Raw genomic sequence first — 12,973 nt, 5'->3', positions numbered from 1 at the left:
CGTTACGACTGGTCGCGTGGGACGAGCCTGAGGCGGTCAGTCGTGTCAGGCCTAGCGCGTCGTTTCCATGACTGACTCACATGTATAGGAGACACTGAGTCTCTGGTCCGTGTGCTGGAGAGTGTGTATAAGTGAGGTAACCATAATACTGTACATAAGAGACCACTCAACCACAAATCACCACTAACAATGTTTACTCTCTCTCTTCATCCTTCTCTTCCTTACTCTCTCCCTCCATCTCTCTCCCTCTCTATTTTGCTCTCACTCTCTGCCCCCCGGTCTCTCTACCTCTCTCTGTTTATATCTCTCCATGCCTCTCTCTCCCTCACTCTGTCTCCATCCCTTTCTCTCTCTCTCTCTCTCTCTCTCTCTCTCTCTCTCTCTCTCTCTCTCCCTCTCCCTCTCCCTCTCTCTATGTCTCTCTCACCCCCCTCACTCCGTTAGGTCTGGCCAAGAAGGAGGAGCAGCTGAGTCCCAGTCAGAGATACCTAGCTGTCAGGTATGTGACTGAGGTATGTTTTTACTCTCCAAGCTGGCCTAGGATCAGCTGTTGTATCCGCACTGTGACCGAGCTATGCACTTACCATTTCACCTACTGCACTGCTAGGCAACCGGACGCTAAGGTGTCTCCACAGTCCCTTCTGTCCACCGTCTCTATTGAAGGTCCTCTGCCGTCTCCCTCGTTAATGCTACCGTCAGCGAGTCGGGGATTCTTCATCTCGAGGAGAGAAAAACAAATGCTGAGTCATGTAGGCACCATTCCTAGCAACAGCTCATAACAGGATAATGCTTTGTCCAGAGAGGACTTTGGAATCTTGAAGTAATTTCCTTGTTTTGTCGCTAAGTCCGCCCAGAATGTAGCTGTTGATATTACAAGTGAATGGTTCTGATTACTCTGACACCACACCCTGCGGTCCCGGTCCACTCATCCTGCAGGCCGAGGCGCTGGGAGGGAATATGGACCCCCAGACCGAAGAACTCGCACTAGTTGCCTGGCAACCACACATCCACACTGTACGATGTGACCAGGGCAGACAGGAAGTTGTCAGAAACCAGGGAAGTGAGGGAAGTACACAATGCTAGCAGGGAGGAGAGGGAAGTTACACCCAAAGATGGGAGTGAGATGAGCTACGGTACATCTCTCCATAATAACACATTGTTAGATGCATGATCATCGGATGCATGATGTGCACAGTATGTATTGAGGTTGATTTTGAGAATACTGAAGAAGATTATATCAATTTAAGACGGGTGCGGTGAAATGACTGATTTAAATTTGCGCGAATCATCCGGTAGAGAAATATCTCGCTACTGCCCCGTGTTGGAGGCTAATCTGTCCTAATACTGCAAGACCAATAAAAACATCTCGTGGGATTAAGAATGTAAAAACGGAATAACCAAAATCATCTTTTTAGATGTTTCATTTAAAAATGTCTCTGTGTAGGATGTGATAGTTTTTCCTCTATAAAATCTCAATGAAGCGATCACACCCTGCCATCGGGAGCAGAACAGGCATGGTCGTGGTGAGTGAGATGCTCTTGAGCAGACGCAGGGTTCCCGACCTGATGGGAGGTTGTCCTTTTCACACGCAGGTAAAGAGAGCCTAAAGTGGGATGACCATGTCTGAGACAAGGTTATAATAGTTCGAATTTTTCATTAGTTTTTATTTTTCTATCGTTTTAACTTTTTGTTTTCTATTTCAGTTTAGTTTTAATTCGTTTTTAAACCGGGTTCGCTAGTTTAGTTTACTTTTAATTTTTTGAAAATGCTTAGTTTTAGTTAATTTTTTTATGTTTTATGTTTTTTATTCTTCTGCACTAGCCTTGTGAGGCTATCCAGATCTCGCGAGCTCTGGCACACGCATTACATCTGCGCAGGGGCACTGCAAAAAAAAAAAAGATTTCATATCCAACCAAAATACTATGCTTATGTATAAATGAAAAAAACTTAAGACATTTGCTCTATAAGTTCATTTTAGCTAGTTTTGTAAACACACAATACAGTTTCAGTTATCATTTTTTATAAAGCCTAGCTTTTATTTTTATTTAAGTTAAATGAAATGTTTTTTTCACACCTAGTTTTAGTTTTTTAGTTTTCATTAACTATAATAATCTTGGTCCGAGCTGGCAACCGCAGTGAAAGGAGCGGTCAGCCTTATTCTCCTGACCTTGCAGGTGACTGTGGCCAGACGGCTGGACAGCCCTCTCCAGAGTCACACAGACTCTGCATGCAGCGCAGGCCGTTTCCATGGTTCCTCCAAGCTATATAATCTATGACCCTGCTCACGTCCGCCTGAACTCTGCCTCTTTTTCTGGCTTGTGTGTCCCTGCCTGTCTGCCTGTCTGCCTGTCTGCCTGTCTGTCTGTCTGTCTGTCTGTCTGGTCTGTCTGTCTGGTCTGTCTGGTCTGTCTGGTCTGTCTGTCTGTCTGTCTGTCTGTCTGTCTGTCTGTCTGTCTGTCTGTCTGTCTGTCTGCCTCCATCTCTCTCTCTGTCCATCTCTCTCTCTCTCTCTCTCTCTCTCTCTCAGATTCAGATCTTTATTTGTCACATGTAAACGTACAGTCTACAATCACTGTGAAACGTTGCTGCCGGCTCCGTGATGTACTCTCTCCTCTCTCCCTCTCTCTCTCTCTCTCTCTCTCTCTCTCAGGAGGATGCCCAGTCTGCTGGAGTACCTGAGCTACAACTGTAACTTCATGGGCATCCTGGCGGGGCCCACCTGCTCCTACAACGACTACATGGCCTTCATGGAGGGCAGCGGCTGCCATAGCCTCCCCGAGGCCAACGGCAAGGAGAATGGGAAGTACAAGGTCACCCAGCCCTCGCCTAAGGTAGGCCAACGCCTAGACACACAGCTGCCTGTAGGTAACTGATGTGGCCTCACACATGCGCCCCTCAGCAAAGGCAGGCTAACAGTAGCTAACAGATATATTAGACTAGAGAATAACACTTCTGTCTTTAATAACATGTAGCTGCTGCAGCTATATGAGCACTATCCCTGTTAGAGCTCCCTCTGCTGGTCTGTTCCTGCATGAACTGGATGAGAAGAATATAAGCCTCTGTAGTTGCACTGTCTCTAGGCATCCAAAAAACTGTTTTTTAAACGTATTTTAAGTGTGCTGGGGTAGAATGAATACTCAAGGTATGAATGTGTGGGTGTAAATACTACAGATACCAATGAAAAGGTTCAATGTGAGTTGTCAGCCAACGTTTTCCTGTTGGGTCCCCATGATGATCTTACCTCCAGCCAGTGTTTCTGCTGGTAAGGTTTTGCCATGCAAAATCCTTGCCGTCACACCATACTGTACATTTCATACAAAAAAAACCAAAACAAATTAGGCTGTATATATTAGTCTTAAATTAAAAATCTTAAACTTTTTAAATATTTCTGCCTAAATGCACTATCAACCATGATAATGTCGTGCCCACATTTTAATTTTCAACAAGAGCCTAAGCCGCGCGCTCTGTGAATGCTGCTTTCTGTGGTCAATTCAAAAGTCTTGCAGCACATCAAGGGATGTTTTCTTCAGCAATGGAGCTGATTACAAAATAACATGCTGTCCGTCAGTCAGCTAGCGTTGTCAAGGAGACGGCCCACACCACAAGCGCGAGTACAACATGCGAATCAGAGGCGCTGCCCTGACTGACTGACTGAGCGACCGTCTTTTTGGCTGGCTGAACCAAAAGTTTGCGTTAATGTTCCTCCCGCTACCTAAAATGTGCCAGTCAAAGCAACAGAAAGAGCAACAAAATGTCAGTTCAGTCGAGATCATTTTTGTCAAATTTGAACATTTATTATACATGCGGCATAATACATAGCATATGAATTTTGGCGGTGTGCTCTGTCCGGGGGGCCCCCTGCCTTCCACCGACATGGAAAGCGCGTTAGCAGGGGGAGGCAATCTAGGTGTTCCCCCCCTCTGGGCCGCTTGGCCCAGAGAGCCAGAAAAGGGGGAACGGCATCTAGCCCCCTGCCTCAATGACGATCAGAGTGGGCCGCGATCGGGAAGACGCTCGGAGGTAACTCAGCCCACTAAGACCGTCAAAGAGCGCCACAGGAGGACTGCTGTACATTATAGTCCCTGGCCCCCACGGGCCGACGCTTCATGGGTTCCGAGGGAGATACAGCCTAGTGTCTCTGCCTCCATGGCGACCGGAGGGACCGCTGGATGGCCATTCAGAGACGTTTCGGCCCACGGTCACCACAGAGAGCCACAGAGACCAGCTAGTTTCTACTCTGGCATCCACTAGCCGACGCTAGTGGAATACCTGACAAACTTACCCCGGACAGAGAGCAACGATGACAACAGATGACATACGCAGGAGGAGCAGGGGAGGAGGTGGGGCGAGCATGCAATGCACAACCAGCAGTAATGGCAAGTGCGAACAATGACATGTTTTGACAGCTTAAATACATGCGCTCTAGTGAGCTGACCAATGCTATGACAGCTACAGTCAGCTGGTGCTGGCGTCATGCGTGACTGATAAACCTCTGCTGACTACCCCGGCCGTGACGTACATGCCTCGCCTGAATTTACGTCGGAGACTTCATTTAAGCAAAAAGGTAGTGACTGGTAGGAGAGGACAGGACTGTGGGGAGGGACAGGTGAGAAGGAGAGGTTGTTGAGAGGAGAGCAGAAGTAGAGAGAGGAGAAGGAAAGGGACAGGAGAGAGTGAAGATGAGAGATTAGAAAGACAGTCTGATTTAGACGGTCTGAGCATGCATCAATGGGCATCAAGCATACATTTTTATTCATTAAAAACATATTCATTGTTCTCACCGCATGACTAAAAAAATGGATTAAACATAAAAATAGCAGTATACTTATTATGTCATTTTCATTCTTTAAAAGTCACCAAAATGCAGGAAACAAAGTCTCTGAAACTTTTTCGTCTCAAGGTTGACACCACCACACCAGAGATCACTTCCACAGGAAACACTGCCTCCAGCTCGCCAGAGCAGACTGAGGACACACAGCTCTCCTGTTGCAGGCCTATGATAATGGCGCCTTCATACTATGTGTACAATAACAGAGGGATCTTCCCTCAGAATTAGAAGTAGAACACTTCTATTATCTTGATGGAACATTCCCTCTGTCTTACAACCTCCAGCACCTTGGTTGGCTGGCCTGCAATAACAAGTGATGCTGCATACTGTATCTTTTTCGTCCACATAATCTTCTCTATTTTCACATGTTTTGTGTCAATAAATGATCCCTCACTCCAGCGCTTGGTATCCAGTGGGGGGTCTACTTAGAGGAGAGGAGGGGCAGGGCTAAATATAGAGCTCGATTTCAGCGAGTTACTCAGTCTCTGCTGGAGGTCTGCTGAGCGTTAGCAACAGACCCATGCTGTCTTCACGATGTTAGACTCAAATACTTCACAGATTAGAACAGACCCAGGATTTCCTGCTGCCAAACAGTTTTTTGGTTTGGTTTTGTGATTGCTCTGCAGTATACTCACTACTTCCAGATGCCAAGACGAGCTAACCTGCTAGCGCTTCTTGGAATAAACATGTTGTTGTTGTTTTTTTACACTGATAACTGACAACTGATGGTTGGTATATTCCTGTGTTGGTGAAACAAAGTGAACTCTCCCTCTCCAACTCATCCAACCCCCCTCCTCCTCCACCTACACAGAACGATGTGATCTACAAGCTGTTTACATGCGTCGTCTCCCTGGGCATCTACCTGACCATCTACAAGCTGATCCCGGTGGAGCGAGCCATAGACGACGGCTTCGTCGCCTCCACGCCGTTCTACCAGCAGGTCATCTACGTCTACCTCTCCATGCTCTCCCTCCGGCCCAAGTACTTCTTCGTCTGGACGCTGGGTGAGTGGGACGGACTGAGGGAGCGCTTACGCGAACGCAGATAATTGTATGAATGCAGTTTCCATTTTCACGAGGTTGGATGTGACATTATGATTAGATTCCAGAATCACTGAAAACATTTTCATTCTAGACCATTATTTATGTTACATTGTATTACACTGCCCTCTGCTGGATGTGTGGAGAAATAACATATGTATTGGCAGCCACTAAGGCTGCGTTCCGAATCGCATACTTCTACTTCTTACTACCAGTACCTACTACAGCTGCCCTTAGCAAGTACGTACTTTGCAAGCAGTAGGCCTCCAATTGGGACATACTACCTTGTCATAACATTGCGCCTTGAAATTTGCCCACATCCGTCGCTGTCCATAATGCAACATTTGTCTACAGCTGTCACGACTCGCACATGTGACGCACATTTCCGCTACGCACAGGATTGTGGGTCAGAATAGCCAGAAAAGCCTGCTGGCTTGCATACTTTAAAATACGACCGGATGTAGTAGGACATCCTGGTATTTTTGCCATACTGCATGTGGCATACTATGTATTGGGACATACTACATCCTGTTTTGGCATACTATATAGTAGGGTAGTATGCGATTCGGAACGCAGCTCACATCTCTCCACGCTTTTAGCACAAATGGTAAATAGGATTTACAGCAGGAAGATGTTGGTAGCAGGATATGGATAGTGCTCTTATCCTCCACCGTTGATTCTATAGTCCTCTGAGACTCTTCTATAGTGATTTGTCTTTTCTCATCCATACAGCTGATGCCATCAACAATGCCGCAGGCTTCGGCTTCAATGGTTACAACAGACAAGGCATTCCACAGTGGGACCGGATATCGAACCTGAAGATCATGGACATCGAGGTCAGTCACTGTGTTGCTTTAACGTCCACATTTATATCTGATTATTTAAGTTGAAGTTAACAATATATATATGGTTTCTACTTCAGTTCGCAACCAGTTTCAAGATGTTCTTGGACAACTGGAATATCCAGACAGCACTTTGGCTCAAAAGGTAAACACACACAGGATTGACCAAGATGGACAGCCAAGTAGCACAGCTTATGACACACTGCTGAGTCTTCATGTTTTTGTTTGGTCTAAAATGTAACCATTTATTCGAAAGTAAGTAGTGAATTAAAATATCAGTGTCAATATCAGGCTCAGTTAGTAGGGATGGGAATTGGCAGGGACCTCCAATTCCTCAATCTAAAGCTTGATCTAAGGAACAGAGATCCTTATGCTGTCGAGTTGGCATTGGGATGCTAAGCTAACTGTGTACATCTCACTAGTGCCCTACTCAATGTGGTAATGCTAGTACCACCAGGATGCTAACAGCGTATCTAGGTAACATTGGGATGCTAAGCTACTGTAACAGTGTCCCTCTCCACTAGAGCCCTATTCAATGTCGCAATGCTAGCGCTACTGGGATGCTAACAATGTGTAGCTAGGTAACATTGGGATGCTAAGCTAACTGTGTACTGTACCCCTCTCCACTAGAGCCCTATTCAAGGTGGCAATTCTAGTGCTGCTAGGATGCTAACAGTGAGTAGCTAGGTAACATTGGTATGCCAAGCTAAGGGTGTGTATCTCTCCCTGTGTGTGTGTGTGTGTGTGTGTGTGTGTGTGTGTGTGTGTGCGCGTGTGTGTGCGCGTGTGCGCTTGTGTGTGCGCATGTGTGTGTGTGTCCTCAGGGTTTGTTATGAGCGCTGTCCCATCAACCCCACGGCGGCCACTTTCCTGCTGTCGGCCATATGGCACGGGGTGTACCCTGGGTACTACCTCACCTTCCTCACAGGCATCGCCATGACTATGGCCGCACGTGCAGTACGTATTATTTCACACTTTTTTTTCTTTTTTATGCTTTTACTTTTATTGTTTCTTTTAAATCTGTTCTCACTGTTTGTTTTTATCTTTCTCCTTTTATGTAAAGCACTATGTGCTACATTGATTTGTATGAATGGTGCTATATAAATAAAATGAAAATGACATTGACATTGACTCACGCCATTGTTGTAGTCCAGGAGTGGAGAGAGAAAGAGGGATGGAGAGAGAGAAGGAGGGATGGAGAGAGAGGAGCGGAGAGAGGGAGAGAGGAGGGGTTGAGAGAGAAGGAGGGTTTGAGAGAGAGAGAGAGAGGGAGGGATGGAGAGAGAGAGGGAGGGATGGAGAGAGAGAGAGGGAGGGGTGGAGAGAGAGAGGGAGGGGTGGAGAGAGAGAAGGAGGGATGGAGAGAGAGAAGGAGGGATGGAGAGAGAGAGGGAGGGGTGGAGAGAGAGAGGGAGGGGTGGAGAGAGAGAGACTGCATGAGGCTCAGTTCTAGTAATGATGCTTGTCAGAGCAAATTGCATCTCCGCATGATAGGACAAGCAACTAGGTCAGTCAACTTCCTGTTAGGAGTTTGTTTATAATGATTGCTTACAATGAACTCTGAAGTTTATTGAAACTTTATTTATTTTCATGGTCATTACTACAAACTGCCTTTTAGTCCTATCTCCTCCTCAGTCTCACTTTCTGCAAATGGTATACTGTTTATTTAGAGATTTACAATGTGGAGTTTTACAATAACATGACTTCTTTCTCCAGATAAGACACAACGTCAGGCCCTACTTCCTGGGCTCAGCGACACACCAGCGCGTCTATGACGTCATCACGTGGGCGGGGACGCAGGTGGCCATATGCTACACGGTGGTGCCCTTCGTGCTGCTGGCGGTGGCGCCGTCGCTGAAGTTCTACAGGTCGGTCAGCTCAGGGTTCCGGAATGGAATGTGAATGTCAAAACAGTGCAACTTTATTGATTCTCCATCAGACAGTAGGTGTGTATGGCTGGAGAACGCCGAAGCTTTAGATTGACCAGAGTACATTACGTTCCGTACGGTACAGCGCGTGCATGCATGTGTGTGTGCGTGTCCGGCACACGTGATGTACCAGAGCTCACCACCAGGGGGCGGTCGTCACAATCATTTTTTTCCATTGCCGAGTACATTGTCCTTTGTACTTGTTGTCTCAGTAAAAGTAGCATGCGAAATAGCCTGTGATGATCAGGGGGTTCATTATGTTGAAGTCTCAATAAATACGCAGTACTTTCATGGATGAAAGCCAAGGCAATCAACTACAGTAGGCTTGGCTATACACGCTTTGCACACACACCATAAATAAAGAACGTGAACTTGTCAAGGCTAATATCGTTAACAATAAGACCACAACCACAACTAGGCCTGCAACCACGCAACAATATGCCTAAATCCAAACAGCGCAGTCGCCCAACACACTCACACTCACACCGCACAGCAGGCAGGCATCACAATTCAGTCACAGCAAACATGCTAGAATATTCTCTTACCTGAAAAAAGACATTTTCAAAGAAGGGATTCCAAAGTTTGCAAGTAGACCTAATTCGGATTTGTTCCATATTTTTTAACCGAGGCTAGTGATCTGTCCTGATGTCTTTCTTTTTGTGTGAATCCCCACTTGGCTAATCATCAACCACAGACCACCTTGTGTGTTTAGCCTATAGGACTGGCCCCGCACACTGAAGAGATCTATCAAAAGCACATGATTTATTTAAAAAAAATAATTAACATGTATTTTTCATAATTTTTCATCTGTCATTTATACCAAAATAGGCTATATATCATGATTCAGACCTATATAATAATGTAGTAATTATATCTATTTGTAATCACTGATATTTTAATTCTTACTTAATTTCAAATAAATGGTTACATTTAGACCAAACAAAACATGATGGGCCTATACGCCAACTCTATAGATAAATCTAAACTAGAAAATCCCACTCTCACATTCATCTGCATGCTGACGGGGGTTGAGGGAAGACAGATCACTGTACGCTTGTTTTCACTCTCTTTCCACAAGGCCATAAAGAATATGGTATTAGAGTTTCTATTACCCCCCCCAAACCTCAGGTAGTTAACAGGGCAGTTTAACGGCTGGGTGACGGGGGTGATTTACTAGCAGTAATAAAGGTTGGGTATTAACAAGATGGGGGTGCCTCTGTGAAGGGAAGGCAGATCTACAGTACAGTATGGTGTCGTCGTTATTAAACCGGCCTGTACGAAGGGGCTCGTTAAACAGCCTCGTTAAGGACGGGGAATTAGGAGCCGGCTGGTGGAGTGTTCAGGGGCGGGACTTGGGCCAGGTGGTTCTGGAACACTGCGTTGTGGTGCTGTGACAGCAGCGCCCCGGTGGGGGTAGGACGGACTCCTTAAATCCCATAATAAGCAGTGTTTTGTGATGACTGGGGCATAGTAGGCAGGATTAACCATGACCCATCAGTTTCTCCTCTGCTCTGAACTTTGAGGTGGTATTAACATTAGCGCTTGAGCCTGCGAGTTATGAGTTGTGCCTCTGAGTGACACGGTCAACTACTCCCTCTCACCAGTTTATTCCCAGTGTTTGTAATAAGCTTAAACGCCGCTGGCGATGCGCCAACACAGGGGGTTCAGTTGTTGACCCTTCCATATCCACAGCAGGATGTTGGTGAATTAAAGGTACCCAGTGTAGTTTTTGACCACTAGTATGCGCTCTAGAGCAAATTTGAGAAGGTGGTCCCCGAAAATCACGTACTAGGTCATTGCGTCAATACACGGAGCACATAATAGTGACTTTTCACACATCTTTGTTGTTTTCAAAACATTAGCTAAATATCATTTTGCGAAGAAATAACAAGGTAGGAAAGACATTCAAGTGATTCAACATGTTTATTAGACTACAAGGAACCATATAGAGGAATTTCGAAAATAAACAAAGAACTGATTGTTTTGATTCACGTTTCGTTGGGTACCTTTAACCCGGAGTTGTGGTCCGTCTCCCGCCTGTCTCCTCAGGTCCTGGTACTACTGCATACACCTGCTCTGTCTGCTGCTGGTGCTGGTCCTGCCCGTGAGGCCGCGGCACCTGAGGCCCAAGGAGGAGCAGGGGAACAGCCTACGACAGCTGGACGACGGGGACCACAACAACCACTCAGCCACAGACAACAACTGCAACCAGAAACACAAAAGCACATGAGGCGAGACAGCCGCGCCCCCCCTGCCCCTCCCCCCCACCCCCCACCACCAGCCCCCCCTCAGCCACACAGACAGAGAGCAGGACACCGCTCCCCACCCCCCCCCCCCCCGCGGAGACGAGCGCAGCCGCTCTTCCGCCCTCGGAGAACCAAATAAACAGACTCACGTAACGGACAGAGAGACAGACGGACAGACACGCGCGTCCAGACACGTCCAGAACCTCCCGGTAGCGAGGAACGACGGCGAGGACACGGGAGAGGAGGAGCGGACTGACTGACGGGAGAGGGGCGTTCGAGGTCTGCGGAAGACAAGGAGGAATGCTTCGTAACATGAGCCCGGAGAAGATGTTCAAAGAGAGGATGCAGAAGAATGCAAAATGAAGTTGCCTTAAACCCTGTATGTTCTCAGCAGCCAGCGGCCCAGACAGGTGCAGATACTGTCCAGACGGGTGGGAGGGGTGGGCTTGTAGCATACTGTAGGTAAATTGCCCCCGATGCAGTTCCGTCATGGTGAGATAGAGGGTGCTATACAGACAGACAGGTACAGTATACAGAGGTACAGTGGAGGATTTTTTTTGTCATTGTCTGAAAACCTCTGAAAAAGGCCTAACATGAAAATGTATGTGCGTAAAATTAAATAGAAAAATTGTTGTCAGCTGCCAATTTCATACCAGGCCTTAGGATACTCTAAACTTTCTTTGATTTCTGTAATTTTAATGCTTTTTCATATCTGCTGCTTTCACGATTCTTGTTCTTCACACGGAAAGGTGCTTCGCAAAAGGAGAGTGTTTATGGGGATAGATGATTTGAGTGGTTCGGTTTAGTTTTAAGGTCTTGACCAGGGGAGGTTCATACTAATATCTTTGTTGTTTTTATTTACAAACTGTAGGTGTCCTCTTGGTTCAGATATCTTACCTCTCTCTGAAATATCAGTAATAAGGCTTAGTTCCATATAAATCTACCAGTAGGCTCTGACCATGGAGGGAGAAGTGTTTGCAGCAGGATTGGATATACAGTATTTGGACAAGATCAAGCTCTAATGTCTCTTACGGTACAGAGACTGATTAAAGTCCAACCTGACTTATAACATAATGCTAATCACAATGTGTTGTAACAGAATGAGTAAATTAACGTGGGATGTGACTCAGTAAGTGTGTCATGTTCAGTCACTTATAACTTAATTACACGGTCAATGATACCGGCTTGCATTCTCATATTCTCAGATAAAATACTACTCACTTCGACCAGACTAGACACGTAAAGTGGATGTTCGACAGTGGGGATACCTGGTGTATATAATTTGCTCTGTATTTGTTGTGCTCCTGTGTTGGGTTCTCTTGTTGCCTAGGAGATAACCATCCCCAATTATGGGAGATTAGACAGAGGTCCCCTGAGCTGTTCAGCGCTGTGACCCACACACCCTAAAGCCTCTGTACTAACAAAACAATGTTTCAGGTGAGGAAAAAAATCCTCCTGGGACCGATATTTTGGGAAACAGAAGTGAGGAATAAGGATATGTGTTCTCTGGATTTCAAAGCACACAGTATTGTTATCTTGGTCAGTCAATGGTAAACAACGTAGTGTATCCAAGATGGCAGCCCTAACCCTAAATCAACCACTTTGGGAGAATTTTTTAAATAAAGAGTAACAGCAAAGTAGCAGACAAGTTTTCCAACCTATTTCTTCACCTTTTTCTTCCTAATACTGTATGTGCATACTCCTGCCATAATTGTGTGTTTTATGTGGTTCTTAGATGTCGATGTGGTCTCAGAATATTTGTAGCCAGGGCCTACAAGCCCAGAGGAAGGGGAAGTCATTTTACCAACATGCCGACTTTTGCACTGCATGGCCAACCAAACCAGCAGAACAATGCAAACTGCTACATAATGTCCCAAGTGCCAAATTATAAAAGGCACATATATGTTGTGTGTGAAAAAAAAAAATGATTATTTTTGTGTGAGAAGGAAACCTATGGAAAGATTTGTATAACAGTACTTTGAAATTTTGATTTATGTCGTCAAATAAAGAGATTATTTTTAAACACTAATACAGAGATTTCAAAACAGAAGTCTGTCTCTCTTTTTGGAATGTGTGTACCCAGCGCTGC

The 12,973-nt window shown here is 45.8% G+C and overlaps 1 protein-coding gene across 1 annotated transcript in view; it reads left to right on the top strand.

Annotated features, from left to right (window-relative positions):
- Positions 1–10,868, top strand: part of mboat2a (membrane bound O-acyltransferase domain containing 2a) — a gene marked incomplete at both ends in the record, with an annotated part of 55,527 nt that extends 44,659 nt beyond the window's left edge. Inside the window, 8 exons of the mRNA XM_084451117.1 lie at positions 445–499; positions 2,651–2,831; positions 5,640–5,832; positions 6,601–6,704; positions 6,791–6,855; positions 7,535–7,667; positions 8,427–8,578; positions 10,688–10,868. Coding sequence (XP_084307243.1) covers positions 445–499; positions 2,651–2,831; positions 5,640–5,832; positions 6,601–6,704; positions 6,791–6,855; positions 7,535–7,667; positions 8,427–8,578; positions 10,688–10,868 — 1,064 coding nt within the window. The remainder of the gene's footprint in view (positions 1–444; positions 500–2,650; positions 2,832–5,639; positions 5,833–6,600; positions 6,705–6,790; positions 6,856–7,534; positions 7,668–8,426; positions 8,579–10,687) is intronic.
- Positions 10,869–12,973: the final 2,105 nt, after the last annotated feature.

This window comes from Borostomias antarcticus (genome assembly GCF_949987555.1).
Source record: "Borostomias antarcticus genome assembly, chromosome: 16".
Taxonomy (NCBI): Eukaryota; Metazoa; Chordata; class Actinopteri; order Stomiiformes; family Stomiidae; genus Borostomias; species Borostomias antarcticus.
Note: the sequence above shows the minus strand (reverse complement) of the source record. Positions and strands in the feature narration are given on the sequence as shown.